Here is a 19,561-nt window from a genome sequence, read left to right as displayed (position 1 = left end):
CATTTAATCTTTCAGAAGTGGTTACTCCCAACACTTTACTAGAAATGAAGTATGGCCATCATTTTTATGATTACTAATAAGTAAAAATAATCATGTTTGAGATTATTCATCTCTATAATTTATTTTAGTTTTGTACACAGACAGAAAATACCTCTCCACAAAAACACTCCTAACCTGAATAGGAGCAAAGAGAATAGAATGGTAGGTCTGACAGTTAAAGTTCTGACAGACCAGAGAGAGGAAGTGAAGTCCTGAATGTATGTTTGTGCATTTTGACCTTGGAGTAATAGGGCTTTTATTTCTTATCTTTTTTGTTTATTTGGTTGGGGTTTTGTTTGTTTCTCTTCAACAAATTAGAAGGTATCGACCTTATGGACTTAAACAGCTGGAACTCAAAATGTGACAAGTGATGGCTAATGCTGCTTCTCCTGTGTCAAGTTAGGTTTCTCTTGAAAGCTTTCAACTTTCCTTCATCTAGGTGGTCAGAAATGAGGTCTAATAGTTAACAAGTTACCTTTCTGTTTTTCTTTCTCTACTTTTTTCTTTTAACTGCTACAGTGTTACATTCTTAAAACGTCTTCGAACTCACTCCTAAATTTTCAGTTAGGTTTTGTTAGAGTGAGATCTGTATTATTTTGATATGTTATTTATTTTTGTTCTTACTAGAAACAGTTTTACCAAAATGAAAGTGCACTAATGTGCTTGATTTTATGTAGTGTGGATATAGTAACTATGCCTTGCTTTTACACCCAGTGTCTTTAGCTGTTACACAGTTTGAATTTCTGTTACAGCTTTACTAAGGATTTGGCTGACGCACAGAATGATATGGTTATGTCTCTGGAATGGAATAAATATTATCTATGTTTATTTATTCCCTGGATATGTGGTTGACAGGAGTTTGCAGTTGCATCTCCAACAGCTACTAAACTCTTAGACTGTAAGAATTTTGAGAAGAGTGAAATATTACATTTAACTGTTTCATTTGATTTTGATAGTATGTATCATGATAAAAGAGGGGAGAAATAGAAAAAAAAAGAGAATATTTCCTTTGCTGATGATTTCTTTTTTACTCTCCCTAATATTGCTATTATTAATAGTTTCCACATTTTCCATTGCCTGTACAAACAAAAATGCTGCTGGCTGGGTTTGCCATTCAGTACAAATTTGCAGATGAGGAGAACTTGGTTTAATGTCTCCTTCCCTGAAAGTTTGCTCATTCTGCTGTCTGTAGGATGCCCTTCCTTTCTTCAGAATTACAGAAATATGGGGAAAAGGAGTTAATTAGTTTTGATCTTGGTGAAAAATATATTCATTAGCTATTTGTCTTAACCATATGGCTGTATATTTATGAATGATGTCTGTCGTGACAATGTAAAATACTGACTTACAGTTAAACCCATTTTATAGTACTCCGGTTCAGATATAGTTAATATCATAATTTGGCATAAGACTTTTAAAGATCTTTGCCACTTCTTTAAAATGAATGTGTTGGACTATGAACAGTATCTAAGTCGTTCTGGCCAGCTCCCAAAGCTGCTGAGCAGCCATTGCTTTTTCCGGAAAAGCAGATGTTAAATCTTTCTAATATCGAGTCTGCTTTTAGGAGTACCTTTGAGACATCCAGAAATACTAAAATGTAGCCAAATTCTCATGAACTTGGTGTGAGTTTTAGTGATGACTTTTTTTAAGGTTAGACCCCATATAATCTTCTGTTTTCTCCCTCCTCTTTTGAGTCTTGTCTGATAAGCAGCTTCCTTGTCCCTGACTTTGGGAAGGGCAGCAGCTAAGGAACACTTTCACTTGAGCATCTGCATTATTTTATCCTCTCTGTAGTACCTAATATATATTGGCTGTCTTGCAGAAGAAATAGGAGTGCATGTTTCTTTCTGCAGACACTGTTAAATTTATTAGAAATACAACCCAGTGGAGAAATTAGAAATACAACCCAGTGAGGGACAGAGAATAAAGGGGTATTAGCTATGGCAAAATTACATAGCTGCTGAAGCTTTTAGCATGTTTGCTTGTTATCTTAAATTTTTGTTTTAAGCTACAGCTTGTATTTCAGTGAAGTGTGAAAGGGATGGAAGAAAAGTAATTGTAATAAAAGTGAAACCAAATAGGAAGACTGGAAAAAGAGATGTTGAGGACAGAAGAGACAGTATTGTTTATGCAGCTACATCAAGATTAGTTGTTGTGAACTGCAGAGAGGAGAAAGGGAAAATGCTTGAAGATAAGGAGGGACAAATGAATAGAGGAGGAGGGGATCAGCAAAATGAAAATTAAGAAAAGGAAGAAAAAGAATGAAATAATGCTTAAGGGAATGTAGAAGTTAAGAGAAATTTGTTTTCGTTATATGAGTGGTAGTTTGAAATGGGCTGGTACTTATGCTTGGGGAAGAATGTTAATTTAAATGGCCTACTGAAATAATAAAAATTACATACTTGCTGTATATGGGACAGCCCATGTAAGTGCCATCAAAATCCAGTTAGACACAGGTATCTTCTGTGTATAACCTGAGATTATTCCATGTTGATTGTATACCTCAGCAAAGCTTATTGAAAAATAACATGTATTCTGACTTTAAAAATTTTTCTTTTTATATTTTGCATTTTGATAAAAAAATGGGCTATGAGTATGTTTGTTATGTCTGACGAGGTATACATGATACACAGAGTGTTGCAATTTTGTTAATATATTTTGTAATGTACTCATGAAATGTACTCTGAGAGGAGACAGAACTGGCACTTTACTTTCTTGGCTTCATTTTATTTTGGTGTTCCCTGTTCCTGGTTTATTGCTTTCCTGAGGCGTTGTGCTAGACTGGTGGTTGGAAAATAAATGAGCAATTACCTATCTGTATGCTTTTCTTTTCCACTTTTTCTTACTCCTCTTGAAACGCCTCCAAAACATCTGTTGAACATAACCATGTTCGTTTGTCCCAATTGGTGTATGTTTTGAAGGAATGTTCTGATATCATGCAAGTTCTTAGAACTGAACATATCTGATTTAAATTGCCTTATCTGGCTTTTAAAGTAATGACTTTCCTGCTCATCACTGTCATCCCCTCATAAACAATGCACACCGATTTCTCTTAAGGCTGTCCACTTGAAAAACATGCTTGTGTTGAAATTTAGGTGCAAAATCTGTGTGGCCCTGACTACCTGGTCCTGCTCTTTGTTGGTTGGGAAGCTGAGAATTACTATGCACCAGAAAGCAGGTGTGTAGCTCCAGGAGGTGTGATTCATTCCTAGCCACAGAGCAAATGAGTTTCTCAGCTGGAAGTACTGAAATACGGAATCTCTGTACTGTTATTGCCCTTCACTTGTGAAACACACTGTTGCAAGGAGGCATAAACTTCAGTAATCTAACAAGAAAAGAACATTTATTTTGTTGGCTGCCCATCTACTTGACCCCTTCCTCAGACTCAAATTCTGCTCTATTTGTTTTCAGCTTATGTGTTACCTCTTTATAGATGTGTTCGTTATCATGAATAAGATAAAAAAAAATTTCTGGTACCAAACTGCAAATCCTGTGATACTTTAAAAATATTTTTGCTAATAATTAACTGTTTGAGTTAAATGTATTTACTATGGGTGTGTGCATACTAATGATGGGAGAAAAAATGCAGCCTAATGCTTTTAAACTGCACATCTCTGCATGTTAGCAGAATCCCCTACACACTGTGATGCAGTGTGTTCTCTTGCTGTTGGCACAGTAAGCCTTTTAAGTAAAATGGGCAGGTATCATGATAAAATAGTTATCTGTTCATGCACAAAGGGAATGGAACCATTGGTTCTGTGAAATGTGGGTGGAGGCCATTTCTGGCCCCAGACCATAGGGTTTTTTATTCTTACCACACAGGGAGCTCGTGTACCTGAACAGAGGAGTTCTTGTGCATAAAATTAATTAGCATCTTTGTAAACAGTCCATTCTAGTTAGCAGAAAGCTCTTAGCTGTACTCTTAGTTTTCATGACTAGGTTGGACCTCCACCCTACCTCCGATATCTCAATCTAAAGTCAACCTAATCTAGATATAAAATCTCCACCTGCTTATTAAAAGTAGGCTGTAGTATCTGTTCTGTAAGTAGACTGTACAGGCATTAAGGGTTTGTATTTGCGTACTTTAGAGTTCAGTGCAAATCATACTGAGATATGTGATGCTGCTGTTGTAGAGCTACCTTTCAGTCCCAAGATCCTGTGACAAAAGGGCTAAGTGGTGGCAGTTGCATATCATATCATAGAGAGGTCTAATTTGATTATAAAAAGATGTCATGAAATGTTTTCAAGTGTACTAGAGTACTGTGTTTTTGTTTGTTGGGGAATGTGGGTTCATTAAATCTTTTTGCTAGAGGAGGAAACTTTGTGAAATCTTTATGCCACAGGGAAAGACTTTTCAATCTTACATCTCCCAGAAAGACTTCATTAGGAAAAATTTAATGTCTGTCATGGTTCTGTATGTTAAAGAAATAAGTGAGTTTACATAATCATTGTACTGTAAACTAAATAGCACATAACTATTATTTCTAGGTATATTTCTGGGATATTTCTGGAAAACAAAGGCTATACCTAATTTTAGTGATGTTCTGTGTATCATGCATTAGTAAACGTGTACAAGAAAATAGAGGAGGGAAAAGGAAACCGAAAATTAGCAGTATTTCTGATCTCTTCAATGAAGAGAGGAAAGGTCTGAGATGTTCGAATGTAGAACTTACGTTTGTAAAGTAAAACCTAGGAAAGCATTAATTAATTAATTAACTTTGCTCTATGTGTCGATTTAAAAATATAATCAGCACACCTGGTAGGCAGGTTTCTCTTCAAAAAAACGTTGAAGTTGTGGCAACCTGATGGTACATGTTTGAGCAAGACTACAGTAGAGCGATAATAAGAGAATTTAAACAACCACAATTATTTTACATATTTCTTTTCAATTTGTCAGCTTTTTTTTCTCACTGGAAAAAAAAAAAAAGGGGGGGTAGAAATTAGAGGGGAAGCTGAATTTTCACTTTTGACCTGAAAATTTGTTTCCTTTTCTGTGGTCTTTCATTTTCAGCATGTAACATTTTGTGGTGTGTATCTCAGATCTTCCTGTTTAAAATAAACAATTTTTCTATTAGATGGTATTAAAACCTTTGAATACCACTTGGAGACCTTGCCAGAGAAGCCCTTGAGAAAATTCATAATTCTGGATTAATTGCAGGGTTTGCTCTGAATGCAGTAAATAATACATGAACCACACACTGAATGATAAAAATTAAATGAAATACTGCATTCATTCAGTAAACTCATTTTCACTTCTGCACATTAAAGGAGACAGAAGTTCTACAGGGATAAAAAGTCGCATAAAGACCATCATAATGTGTTGATACTGGGATGCCAAGCGAAGGCTGCAAAACAAGCTGTACTGCTAACATTTGATTACTTGCAGCTTCACTTTAAAAATGCCTGTTTAAAGGACATTGGTCTTAAAAGGTTCCACTTGTGTTTACCTTTTGTTAAAAGATACATTGTGAAAGATTCGTTACCCATTCTGTAAAATAGTTTAGAGGTCTTTAGGTGAAAATCATTGATGAGTTCAAAATAATTTGTAGTTATGACTAAAGGACTCAAGTCTTTTCTTAAAACTTTTTATCTATGCAGATGGATTACAGGCATCATAAGTAGTTATGCTGTGTTCAGAAGTTTTGCAGAGTTTTGCCTTATTTTTGTCATGTTTTGTGCTTGGAATGGGAAGTGTTTTGCTTTTGATTGGGCTTTTTGCTGTCCCTTTGGTCATATTACTAGCATTGTATCATCTGTGATAGTTATTAACTTAATACCTTGTATGACTGTTGTCCACAATGCCAATAAAGAGCAGCAGTAAGAAAATGCAAAATCAACATGCAAATAAAGTTATAGAAGTTGCAGTTAACTGTTCGTTTCTTTGTAGTATAAGTCTGAAGTTATTAGTAACAAAGCTGTAAAGGCCTAAACAGAGTATTTTGTGCACCATTTGAAAGTGCTTGCTTTATAATATTCTTAAACATAGACTTGAAAGTAATTTGGTCTCTCTAGGGTGTTACATTCCTTCAAACAGTAGGGAAGAAAAGGATGTTAGGTCTTTATTCCAAAATAATATTCAAAAGCTTAATTCTTCTATTGTCATCATCTTTATAAATATCTTGCTGGCCAGAGCCTTCCAGTAAAAAAGAAAGAAGAGTAACAATATTATCACATAAACACTGTTCTGAAATGATAAATTCAGTGTTCTGTATCTGTTTCTCAGAAAAAAAATTACTTTGGTTTTATATTTGTAGGTAATTTTAAAGATAGTTTTAGTTCAGTGTTAAAATAATGTCTTGTTACATAGCAAAGGGAACATCTTTTTCCTTTCTGAAAAGTTTCTCTTTCACTGTATACAAGTTGTACAGCATGTTAAGGCATTCTGGGCATATGGTGCTCTGTGTGAAGGTACATGTGCTGTCTGTTTTTACGAGAACCTGAAGAATTATATCATTTGCCAAGTTTTATAGAGAAAATAGTATGTCATAGATGGAGCCTACTGGTCATTGATACTGTTCCTTCAGTATTGTTTGTTTACCTTTTCTTATGTGCTCTGTAAGGGAGGCTGATGCGTATTAGTGTGACAGTTCAAGAATTCCACAGATGCAGTACATAAAACCATTTCATCAAAGAACATATAGCAGTTTTATATGTTTCAGGGCTCACTGCTGTGTTTAGCATTATTTTATCTTACTTTTACATAGGAAAGCAAAACTACTCCCTATGCTGATTATATTGGAGCACGTAGAGTTTGCATGTTTTTTTTTCTTAAATTATAAACAAAGTCTTTGCAAAATAATGTTAACCTTTGCTCCACTACTGCCCTTGAGAAATTTCTTACAGTCGTAATTCTGTGTTTGAACATAAAGTTTATTAATTTGAGTATTAAAAATTTCAGCATAAATATGACAGTGTAAAAGTTGTATGTCCCTCATGTTATTTTATCTATTAATGCTTATTCAGAGTTCAAAGTGTTAAAAACTGTGGTGAATTACAGTGTAAAACAAAAGGTCTTTCAGCAACCAGTAAACTGCACGTCAAGTATTGAAATAAGCCCTGTTTAAAACTGTGGTTTAACTTTTTCTGCAGAGCACACCTGCAACGTCGATACCAACAGTACAAGTACCGGGCCAGCAGATCAATTTGCAGCCACCGTCATACACTGCAGCAAGTCAGCATGCAGAGCAGATGAAAAAACCTGGACAGAACTTCATGTGTCTGTGGCAATCTTGTAAAAAGTAACTGGCTCCTTTATTTACCTTTTACTAATATGTAACAGATGCTTGTATATAGAAGGTGATCCTACAGGTTCTATCCTTTCTGTTTCCTTAAGTTACCTTATACTTTGTCAGTGGGGAAAAGATAAAGTGAAAATGTTGAGGAAACTGAATGAGGTGGGGGATAGCAAGACACTTGACTGCTCTCAATTATACTTTGGAGCATAAAATTAGTATTATGTGGCTATGCTGATTTTTCAGTAATAAATAAAACAGTCATGTAGTTAAGTTAAAAAAAATCCTAGCTCTGAAACTTGTTCTCTGTGTTGCAACTACAAAAATAGTTCCTGTACTCCAGTTACAAATCATGTCTTGACATTTTCTTGTGTTTCCAGTTTTGCAAGAGCAGGCTGTTGCACTTCTGTGTCCTGGTCAAAGTCTTATTTAGCTTATGACTAATTTTAGTAATTATGCCATTTGTGTGCCACAGGACACCATTGTCATGAAAGGAAATAAAAAGGAACTTGGCCTTAAGACTAGACAGCAATGATTGGACTTTTTTTTATTTACTGTTCTTGTCCTTAAAGAGGAGTGAGCTAGAAGACGTTTAGATGTAGGCTCGTAAAAACATGGTATGACTTGTGTACCAATATGTATATCTTGACACTGATTTTTAAAATAACTTAGGTTTCTGAATATATTTAGTTTCCAGTGAGGGCAGAGATTGGTGAGACAAAGGCAGGTGTCAAATAGCCACTCCGAAAACAGTGAGGAAAATCGTGTAAGATATAGGATGGGCATGAACAAGGGTGAGACACTTCATCATTGTAGGACAAGACAAAGGGATCATAAAGACAAGCTGATTTGACAGAAAGCTGGTGGGAAGTTCAGAAAGTTGGGATGAAAAGATAGAGAAGTTTGAATGTTTTGGAACTGATAGTAAAACTGAAGCATTTGAACAGAATTATAGGAATACTGAAGGACTGTTATTATATAGATTCCTGAAGGTGTATTTTTTGTTTCTTTCATTCCTTACAAACATAATTCTAAGATCATTAAGTCAGTGTAAGACATAGAGATTTTAGATAAGACTGACTGGTACTGTAGAGGTCTGTTGCTTTTTAGATCACTGCATTGTTTTCACCTTAAAAGTGATTTTTCTTTCTTTGATGGATGACACTTCTCTATGTAAGAAATACATGTAAGGCTTTACTTACTTTGTAGTTTCCTCCTTTACTGCTAATAAATAGAACCCTAGAACCATGCTCTACTGGCTGCATAATAGATGCATTAACACCTGTGTAGGTACAAGAGTAGATTGTATTGAGCTTGAAATGAAAAGCTGAGGTGGTTTCAAGCAGAAGCCTTGACAATTTATACCATCTTGAAGAGTTTCCTGAACTGCAGTTTCAAAGCATAAGTCACCAATTTTCTTCCATGTCTAAAGTTATATAGGATAAGTTGTGTTGAGGTGACATCTGACCATGGAATAAGCTGATGTCACATGTGAACTAGGATGTGAATATGTGCAGACAGATTTTTGAGGCAGGAGAAGGAGCAATATACTTATTGCTTATACCTTACATTATCAGTCTTTTGTAGTCTGTCTTAAAATATTACTGCAGAAAGTTTTCCTGAGACTGAAGTTAAGGGCTACAAGGCTGGTACTTTACGAGTTGATCTCTATTTCAAGCATATTTCTGTTGTTTTAGTTTCTCTCGTTGTTACTTCCTGTACTACTTTTTTTCATGGTGGTTTGATTCTTTTCAAAAGCCTTCAGAGATTTTTGCATTGATAGATTTGGCTCATGTGACACACAGCTCTTGTTTTTATGCTGTCTGTCACTTTTAGAATAGTTACTTCAGTCCCAACCTAGGTATTCTCTGTGGTGAAGTGAGAACCAAAATGTTAAGTTAGCATTTTCCTCAAACGTATATTGTTTGTTCATATTCCTTGAACAACCTGATTAAAAACAGGAGTGTCAAATCTCCTGTAGTATTCCTGATTTTAACAGACAGAAAGAAGAATCTGAAATTGCCACCTGTTCTTGTAACTGTTTTATTTATAGCTTTCAATCTTAGGTTTTTTTATTGAGTTGTTTAAGCAGGAAACAAGAAGATTTTTTGAGTGGGTTGTTAGTCTGTGTGAACTTCAGATTCAGTTCTTGGTTTCATTCATGATTGCTTAGCAATTTTCTTTTTCCTAGGATTAGGCAGACAGTTTCATCATAGTAGAATGACAGAGCAGTGGGATTTTTTTCATGGTGTTTGTAGTTAACTGGAAAGATAGGACAAGAGACACTTTGAAACAGTAATTTTCACCTGTTTCTATCTGCATGTTCTTGAATTCTCACAAAATGTTAGCATTATGTTTCCCTTCCAAGATGCATTGCAGAAGGCAGTGAAGGCCTTAAAAAAAACATTTTATTGAGAATCAAAATAAATACAAATAAATAAAATAGTATGGTCTTTCCTACCCACTAATTTGGCTGCTGCAGTCAGCAGCATTCCAGTGGTGTGAGTGGGCGTTGTATTTGGTTTCGATTTTTTTAGAACTGAATTAGGAAACAGTAGAGCAAGATGTAAAATGCTACAGATTTAGCAGTGTCTGAAGACCACAAGAAATGAGGCTGAATTATGCAAGTAGTTGCAATGATTGGCCGTTGGCAGATGTATTCAGATTTGGTGTCTGAAGTGGAAGTAAAACTCTAAAAGGTGTCAGTCAGCACACTACTTTTGCTTTGAGACTGTAACAGAAAGTTGGTATTTTCCTTTGAACCTCAGCTCTCTGCAAGTGCTGCTAATTGTATGTAGCTTAATTTAAAAGCTGCTGTTCTGTTTCACAGGTAGGCAGTTGTTGTCTGCTCTTGAATTGCTTTGTATTTAAAAAGTAAATTGAAAGTGCTATTGAATCTGCACTGCCTGTCATGTCAGCTACTAGTTTAATGTTCTGTTCAGGGGTTGAACAGAATGATGGAGAAATTAGGTGGGAAATGAGTCTAGACTGAACTGACCATATTGTCAGTACTTAGGCCTTTTTTTTATTACTATAGTTAGGTGGTTCTTTAAGGAAAAATAGTTTTTTTCTGCAAAATGGTAGTAAATTTGAATCTTCAGATCAGTGATTGACGTGTACAATACTGAATGTATTAAACAGTGAATGAGCCAACATAGCTGAAATGACTTTATATTTCTAAAGCCTTACCACATTGAATAAAATGTTTTACACTGTATTTTGGATTTTACTTCTGCCATGAAATTTGTTTCATCTGTGCCAGGAATTATTCATAAATAGGTTTGTGCCAGGCTTAAGTTTATATACTGACTTCCCCTTTATTGTGGAAAGACATCTTTCTGTCCTGTGAAACATCAGCTGTTGAGCCAATGCAGATGTAAGACGTTTTGTTTTCATTTCCTCCTATGGGATACCTGGACCAAGAGCAAGAGGCAGGTATTTCTGCTTCCCAGCTTCCCTGCAGTAAGGGCTGACTATCATGTAAAAGATGAATGCTTCTAAAGAGAGTAGTATTTATTGCCTGTGCAAAAGGTAATTTGTTGTATTACAGGTGGTTATTGCAGTAGGATTCAGTTTATAATGAAGACTTGCCTCTGGGTGAAATTAGCTCTCTGATATCTTTAAATTGTTCAGGTAACAGTACCCGTACACTTAGGCGTAGGTATCGATTGCAAGTATGTTTGCATAATGGTCACTGCTGAGTAGTAGTGGGATGTGGAAGGAGGTGGCTGGATCAAAGGGCTTACTGGTCTGCTGTTTGTATGCTGGAAGTTCTGACTCGCACATGTCCATAAATGACTGCTGTGGGTTGTAGATGCTGCTTCATCCTTGACTGCTTGCTGTAGGTCTCTGATGGGAAGTCATCTCCTCTTGGCACTGTTCAGCCCAGTGGTTTCAGTTAAACATCTTAACGCAAATACTTTTCTTGCTAACTGAAATTAAAATACTGGCATGTGAACCAGAGTGGCTGAAGTGGGTACACGTTTCCCCTTTGGTAAGACTGTGGCACCAGTGTCATCTGTCCAGCAAGTGTGTGAGAACAGCTGGTGGTAATGACTTCCCAAAGGGCAGCAGCTACACCTCTTCTGTCCAAGCCTTAAGTTGGTGTTGATGACCTGGGTTAATCGTACTGAAATGAATAGTGCACAGCTGAATCTTTTGGCCCTTTTCTCTGTTGAAATAAGGGACATAATTTTGTAACACTTGAGATACATTTTAGGGTATATCTAGGGTAAAAGATCCCTACACTTGGAATCATTCATTATTTTTATGTCATACTTCTTGAAATTCAGTGATTCTCCTTTACCATCTGATATATGTTACAATAACACATCTATTGTCTACGTGAGATTGGAGGTAGCCTAAGTTGCAGCGATCGTACCTTGGTGGAGTTTGCAGTCTTGAGGAGTATAGGTCAGGTAAGGAATAAAGTCAGGCTCTTGAACTTTAAGGCTCTTGAACTTGCTGACTTCCAGCTCTCTAGGGAGATTGTCAGTGGGATCCCGTGAGAGACTGCCCTCAGGGACAAGGGAGCGGAACAGAGCTGGCAGATCTTTAAAGAAGTCTTCCATGGAGAGCAAAAGCCAGAGATTCCCAGGAGCAAGAAATCAGACGAGGAAGGCAGAAGGCTGGCGTGGCTGAGTAGGGAACTGCTGGTCAAACTAAAGGGCAAGAAGCAAATTGGCTTAGGCAGTGGAAACTAGGACAGGTAACCTGGGAAGAGTATAGAGAAGTACAGTTGTGTAGGGAGGGGTTGAGGAAGGCCAAGGCAAAACTGGAACTGCACCTGGCAAGGGACACAAAGAAAAACAGGAAGGGCTTCTACAAATATGTTAACCAGGAAAGGAAGGTCAGAGAAGGTCTACACCTGCTGGTGAACAGGTAACAATGGACAAGGAGAAGGCTGAGCTACTTAACTACTTTTTATGATGGCGTAACTACATCAGTGGATGAGGGAAGGGCTCCAGATGTCATTTGTCTAGACTTCTATAAAGACTTTGACGTGCCCCCCCCAACACCCTTCTCTCTAAATTCGGAGAGATGGATTTGATGAGCGGACTCTTGGATGGATTAGGAATTGGTTGGATGGTCACATCCAGAGGGTAGTGGTCAGGGGCTCAGAGTCCCAATGGGCATCAGTGCCGAGTGGTGTCCCTCAAGGGTCCATACTGGGACCAGTGATCTTTAATATCTTCATTAATGACATAGAGGGATCAAGTGCACTCTCAGCAGATTTGCAGATGGCACCAAGCTGAGTGGTGCTGCTGACACACATGAAGGATGGATGGCATGCCATCCAGAGGGACCTGGACAAGCTGGAGTAGTGGGTCCATGGGAATCTCACGAGGTTTAACAAGACCAAGTGCAAGGTGCTGCACCTGGGTCAGGCTGATGCCATATCAATACAGGCTGGGGGATGAACAGATCGAGAGCAGCCCTGTTGAGAAGGACTTGGGAGTGCTGGTGGGCGAGAGGATGGACGTGAGCCAGCAATGGGCACTTGCAGCCCAGAAAGCCAGTGGTATCCTGGGCTGCATCAAAAGCAGCGTGGCCAGCAGGCTGAGGGAGGTGATTCTGCCCTTGTACTCCACCCTGGTGAGACCCCACCTGGAGCGCTGCATTCAGCTCTGGCATCCCCAGCACAGGAAGGACATCGAACCTGTTGGAGTGAGTCCAGAGGAGGGACACCAAGATGATCAGAGGGATGGAGTGCCTTTCCTATGAGTAATGGCTGAGAGAATTGGGATTGTTCAGCATGGAACAGAGAAGGCTTCAGGGTGACCTAACTGTGGCCTTCAAATACCTGAAGAGAACTTACAGGAAAGATGGGGCATGTAGGGACAGGGCAAGGGGGAATGTGTTTAAATTGAAAGGGAGTACATTTAGGTTGGATATTAGGAAAAAATTCTTTACTGTGAGGGTGGTGAGGCACTGGAACAGGTTGCCCAGGAATGTTGTGGTTTCCCCAACCCTGGTGGTGTTAAAGGCCATGTTGGATGGGGCTCTGAGCAACCTGATCTAGGTGAAGTTGTCCTTGCCCAGGCAGAAGGGTTGGAACTTGATGATTTTCAAAATCCCCTTCCAACCCAAAATGATTCTGTGATGCTATGACAATTTGAAAATACAGATCTAAGAACTGTTAGTTCACCAGTATTTTGAGGTGGCATTCAAAGTGAGTTGTAACTTTTCCACCACTTAGAAATGGAAGAAAGCCCTTACCAGGCTGAACTCACTGTTGAGGTATGTCACACCTTGTGCTTTCACCAAATAGAAACATACACAAAACACGTAATACACTACTGAGAATATTGGAGTGCCAGGCATAGGGCAACTTCATATTTTCTATCGATGCAGAAGCACCTAATTTGCTTCATGTCCTTTGCTTTGGGGCTGTTAGCAGGCAAGGTGCTTAGTTGGAGGGTTTGGAAAGTCATTTTCATGGAACAGGTAGCCCAGAGAAGCCGTGGATGCCCCATTCCTGGCAACATTCAAGGCTGGATTGGATGGGGCTCTGAGCAACCCGGTCTGGTGCAAGGTGTCCCTGCCCATGGCAAAAGGGTTGGACTAGATGACCTTTGGAGGTCCCTTCCAACCAAAACCATTCTATGATTCTATAACTCAAAAATTGAAACTCAAGATGTTAAAAAGGGTCACATAACTGACATTTTTCAACTTCTGTGCACATCAGGAAATGATATCTATCAGTTTTCCCATCATTTAGAATTCAGGTGCTAAAGAACATTAATTTAGGTTGATCTCTTAGTCTGTCACTTTTGCCAAGTGTGCAGTATTGAGAGCAAGTAAGATGTATGGAGTACATCTCTTTTTCCCTATTCAAGTTTCAATAAGGTCTGAGTATGACTGCCGGTAAAGAAGAACGGGAAAATGAATACATGCAGCTCATCTTCTATAGCTGTTTATAGTTTATTGGTATATTTTGCTTGATTGGAGAGAATGGGTCTTAACATGCATTATTTCTTTGAAGTATAGCAGAAAAACAGAACTATGATATTTCAGTCGGGTTTGGCGAAATCATATTGACATTTATTGGTAGCTCACTGGTAATAGGCGTACATGTTTTTCTCTTCAAAATTTTACATCTTTTCATTTATCAATGCATGTCTCAATTCAGAAAAAAAAAAGTTTAATGGATTTAATGTTTGTGATATTTGTGCCTTACCATTAACTGGGAAAGAAAAAAATTAAATTCCTCTCCCCTTCTTTTTGTAGGTGGTTTCAGACACCATCACAGGTTTTCTATCATGCAGCAACCGAACATGGCGGAAAAGATGTCTACCCAGGGCAGTGCTTATGGGAGGGGTGTGAACCTTTCCAGAGGCAGAGGTTTTCCTTCATTACCCATTTACAGGTACAGATTTTCTTTCACATATTACTTCAGAAAACAGTAAAAATTTCATGGTAAATTTCCACACACCTTTCTTATTGTCTCTCTTTTCCCCAAACAGGATAAGCACTGTTCCAGAGATGCTTTGCTTGCAGGATTAAAGCAAGATGAACAAGGACAAGCAGGAAATCAGAAGCCTTCCAATAAGTAAGAGACTCAATCCTCATTAGCAATAGGGAAAATAAGAGAAATAGAAATTATTGGAAGAATTTGTGTGTCTGTAACTTGGCTTATAAGGTGAAACTGCACATGTAAGAGTCTGTAAGAGTAATCAAATTTGAGGTTCATTACAGTAAGACAAAATAGACAAAAGAGGGAATAGATTCTGATGTGGGAGATGTGGTTGCAGTTATCCTGAAGACAAAAGGTAATCCTTAAGATATATGGATCAATACTATATGATAAACATTGTTCTCAACATGTTCTCCTTTTTTTTTCCAACTGGACAGCATTTTATAACTTTTCTTGTAACAGGAAAGTGCTTAGAATCCGAATGGAAAGTTACTTGTTGTGTAAAGTTCATCTGTGTCATACGGCTGAGATGGATTGTCTGGTAACTTGCTGCATTCCTTCCAGTTTTGTGGTTTAAATTTGGGCTGATTTGATCCCAGAACTCTTGTAATAAACTTTCCTTTAAATAAGAAGCAAGATAAAGGATAAAGAGTCCTCTGAGTCTTCTGATTTTGTGTTGCTACCTGTCAGCTTTGGCTCTTCTTTTTCCAGAATGATTTCAGCCATCAGGAATTAATATTGGAGAGCACAGGCCCATTGGTGTGAGGTTTTGGGGATCTTAATATTGGAGTTACTCAGAGTTCAGTTACTTACATAAGTGTATTAAGACTAGGTCTTTGTTAGTAACTGACTGGAATTGCTTTGTTGCAAGCTAAAGATGTAATTATGTGGTCCCAGACAAATTTGGCAGTTTGTTCTGGAGGCAGCAGAGGAAGTTGAGTTATGAAAACTGAGAAATTCAGTTTGAGAGTTCTTTTATTTTTTAATATAAAAAACCATCTTAACACAGACTTATGATTCCTTGTTTCCTTAAACTGAACAACACTCAGACCTCGGAAAATCACAAAATGAAGAATTATGCTAATGTAGTCTTAAATACTTGATAAGTGGGAAGTGTAGGGCTGACACCATCTACTAGCATGATGTGATCTCAACTCTGCCTTTTCAAAATGTTCTGTCACACAGATAACACATCCAGTAGCTATGTGTTCTCACAGGCTTCTTTAAAACTGGCACAAGTACTCAAAGGAGAAAAACTGTTCACACACCCCTTCTTCTGAGGCAGAATTCCCTAATTAGGTCAGATTCAGAAAGTAGGAATTTATATGCATAACCAGTTCTTGCTGAAATATTGAGACTGAAATATCACAAGAATCTAAGGATGTGATTTCAGACTACAAATTGAAATAAGGACTTTGTTGCTCAAAGTAGGATGATTTAGGTCTTTAAAAGATGTGCAGATATGGTGCTTAGGGATGTGGTTTAGTGGTGCACTTGGCAGCAGTTAATGGTTAGACTCGTTATCTTAGAAATGTTTTCCAACTTACGTGATTCTGTGTTTTGACTCTCTGACATCCTTTGTTGTTTCTCACATTTGTGCATTGTTAACTGTGAGAGAACTAACTCTAGTTTTTGTTAGATTGCATGGTAAATCAATTTGTTTAAAAAAACCCACTCATAAATCAAAAGAGTGGGCTTGCCAGATGAGTGGAATACATTTGCCTTACTGTCAGTTGAACACCAGTGTAGAAGGTGGGCTGGAACAAAAGGAAGGGATGAGACCTTTCTCTGTCAGCACTCAAAACAGTTATCACTTACCTCTCTTAGAAAGTCACAGAGGTTCCCTTTCCATTACCTTTACTCTTTCCCCTCCTGTCTTTTACCAAATAAGAAATCAAAAAACAGGAATATTTTGATTAAATGTAGTGTGTAACCCATGTTATCTTCCAGCGCTGCCACAGAGTTCTGTTTGTGTAACTGAAAAGAGCATCCAGCAGCTACATGAGGGAGACAAGACCTGATAATTTGCTTTCAGAATCAATGACTTGTCAGACAAAACCCTAAGCTCACTCCAGCAGCTCACCTCAAGCTGTTTTACATGGTCATGTCTGAAAGCTGTCTTACAAGGTTTTGGCTTAATTTTTGCTGAATCCTAGAAGTTTGTCAAATGTATCATCACACCACTGATAGTCCATATCATTAAACTCTTGTATGGAGCTGAAACGTCTTTAAAAAACTGGTACCGAGACAAAGCATGCCTAAGTCATCAACTTTTAGGCATTAATTAGGTGAACTTTTTTCACTTAGTCCCTCACCATTTAGTAAAACTTAGACCTACCTCAGAAAGTGCAGGTAGCATTATTTGTGCTGGAATTAAAACATGTGGAACACAGTATAACAAACAAGGACCCATTCCCCCAATCATCATTTCAGTCTATCATAGCATCATACACACTTGAAAAAATCTGTAATAGCTTTTGCTAGAATCAGGTAGGCAAAATAAAGCTGCATTACAGTGTTGGTTTTATACCTTAATTCTGTATTTCCTTGCTTTTTAAGTTTTATTATTTTAGCACTTCCTCTTCTGGTTTTCAGAGGTAGCTGAATATTACATTCTGGAAGGTCAAGTAGCACTACAAGTTAACTGTGTGTTCACTGTAGCTTTGTGCATTGGAATCTTTTTGGATTGATCTTTTTGTCCTTGTTGCCTCTGAAGCAAAGGTGGTAGCGTGAGCTACCAGAAACATTCTTCATGCACCATGGGAGTGGGGCAGGAGATAACTTTAAATGATAACTTGAATGGTATGGTTGGAAGTTAAGTTGATAACATAATTAAAGAAATTCAGGAAATCTAGATGGTTCTTGAGGAGATACTTGCCCACAGACACAATTCAATCCACTTGATGTCTCTAATTTTTTTATCAGTTTCTTTTTTTTTCCCAAAATTAAAAAGACAAGACAATCTTTTAATATCTTCCTAATTTATTGCAGTTGTCTCTTTTTCAATATTTTTAGAATCAAGGCAATAGTACTTCAACTTTCTTAAATATGGTATGATAGCTGTTGAAGAGAGACATTCAGAACAACCTCCGTTGATGAATCCTTGTGCTTCTCAGTTAAAGGAAAATGTTCCAAAAATCAAAAATGAACATGATAATTCCTTTACTGTGGTACCCAGTCTTTTGTAAACATGTCAGTACCCAACAGTTTCTTAATTCAGCCCCCTGCCCTTTTACTTCATAAAGCTTTTTTTTTTATTTTATATATTATCTATTTTATTCTAGATATTATATATTTTATTTCCATTCAGGGGAGAATGACAGAGTTTTTAAGGAGAGGTCTGTTACTACATCTTACTTTTTAGCTGGGTTTCCTTGCTGTTAGAATTTCAGGTTATAAAGAAATTCTCTCTGAATAGAGAATTCAAGTTTTATTCTTGGTGTATTCCCTTTAAGTATAAGATACTTAAATAATAATCTTACATGTTAACTTTCATTTTAAAAAATAGAACATTTACATTTGATTTATGCTACCTTTGCAAGTAAGCACGACTTGCACTTCTTAACCAGGTTCTAGTAGGGTATTAAGAGACTTCATAGTAATATTGTACAAAATATTGAAGTGTGGTGGTATTTTTCACCATCATTACTGCAAATTGTTCTTTAGGATGACATTATGAGTCTTACTCATGAAGTGAAATTGCTATTTACACATTCTAAACTCTAATAATATGAGTAATTGCAAAGTTTTACATGAAATAGAGCTTTGACTTCAGTGTTAATACTGAAAATGGAGAAATTGCTTCTGCTATGTTTGTCATACCCTGCTTAATTTATCAATAAGTCTGAAAGCTGCAGTAACAGGTAATTGGTTTTACAAATGTTTGATCAGATTTAACAATTACATGTTTTATGTCTTAGATCATAGCTTAAATTATGTTCTTTTATATTACTTCTCACTAATCACAGTTAATATGTATTTTATATTGTCTTAATGTCTAGTGGTCCCAATGAGCTGTGTCGAGTATTGAAAAGCTGTTTTTTAAGGACATTCTCTGGCCAAATCTCAGATGGCATTTGCATAACTGGTATCGTAGTTCCTGTTAAAGCCTATCTGATAAAACATTCCTTTAAATTGGTACACTTCAGGAAGTGGCTGTGTCATTAGTACAATATATTACTTTTCCATCGCAAATGTCATGGGTGATCAGCACGACTTCTTCGAGAGAAGTGGGTTTTTTTCACATAAAATAAAGCCTATGACTCTTCTGAAGGCTTTACAGTAAGATTTATTTCTGTGGAAACAAAAGGCCAATCACGTATCAGCACCAAGTATTAATGGATCTTTGTGTCTCTGTTCAGATGGGTTAAAAATTGTAAAATGTATTTTCAGAGTTTTTAATCTTCTAGAAAGTAGTGCCAAGCTTATTTTTATTAATTCTTTCTAATGTAGGCAGCCAGCTGCAGGGGGTACTGCCTCTACTCCCAGAGCACAGAAGGCCATTGTGAATCATCCGAGTGCTGCCCTAATGGCATTAAGGAGGGGATCAAGAAACCTTGTCTTCAGAGATTTCACAGTTAGTACTATTTAAATCAAGTATTAGATATTGTTTCCTGTTACTAACTACAGAGCTTTTACATTTTTTTTCTCTTTACTTTTGTAGGATGAAAAAGAGGGACCAATAACTAAACACATCCGATTAACAGCTGCCTTAATACTAAAAAATATTGGTAAATATTCAGAATGTGGTCGCAGGTAAGCATTGTATAATTTTTCTAATATTAACGGGCAATGTTGTTTCTGTTCCTTTCAGTATCAAACAAATAGGTAGGCTTTACCTATCTTTTAAAAAAACCCAGTAAGTATATTGACA

The 19,561-nt window shown here is 37.2% G+C and overlaps 1 protein-coding gene across 1 annotated transcript in view; it reads left to right on the top strand.

The window, feature by feature from the left end:
- Positions 1-19,561, top strand: part of ARID2 (AT-rich interaction domain 2) — a 102,640-nt gene that overhangs the window by 79,237 nt on the left and 3,842 nt on the right. Inside the window, exons 16-20 of the mRNA XM_018080594.3 lie at positions 7,129-7,277; positions 14,502-14,640; positions 14,738-14,823; positions 19,141-19,264; positions 19,352-19,443. Of these exons, the coding sequence (XP_017936083.1) occupies positions 7,129-7,277; positions 14,502-14,640; positions 14,738-14,823; positions 19,141-19,264; positions 19,352-19,443 (590 nt within the window). The remainder of the gene's footprint in view (positions 1-7,128; positions 7,278-14,501; positions 14,641-14,737; positions 14,824-19,140; positions 19,265-19,351; positions 19,444-19,561) is intronic.

This window comes from Manacus vitellinus, unplaced genomic scaffold, assembly GCF_001715985.3.
Source record: "Manacus vitellinus isolate BGI_N305 unplaced genomic scaffold, ASM171598v3 scaffold_5_pilon, whole genome shotgun sequence".
NCBI classification, from domain to species: Eukaryota; Metazoa; Chordata; class Aves; order Passeriformes; family Pipridae; genus Manacus; species Manacus vitellinus.
Note: the sequence above shows the minus strand (reverse complement) of the source record. Positions and strands in the feature narration are given on the sequence as shown.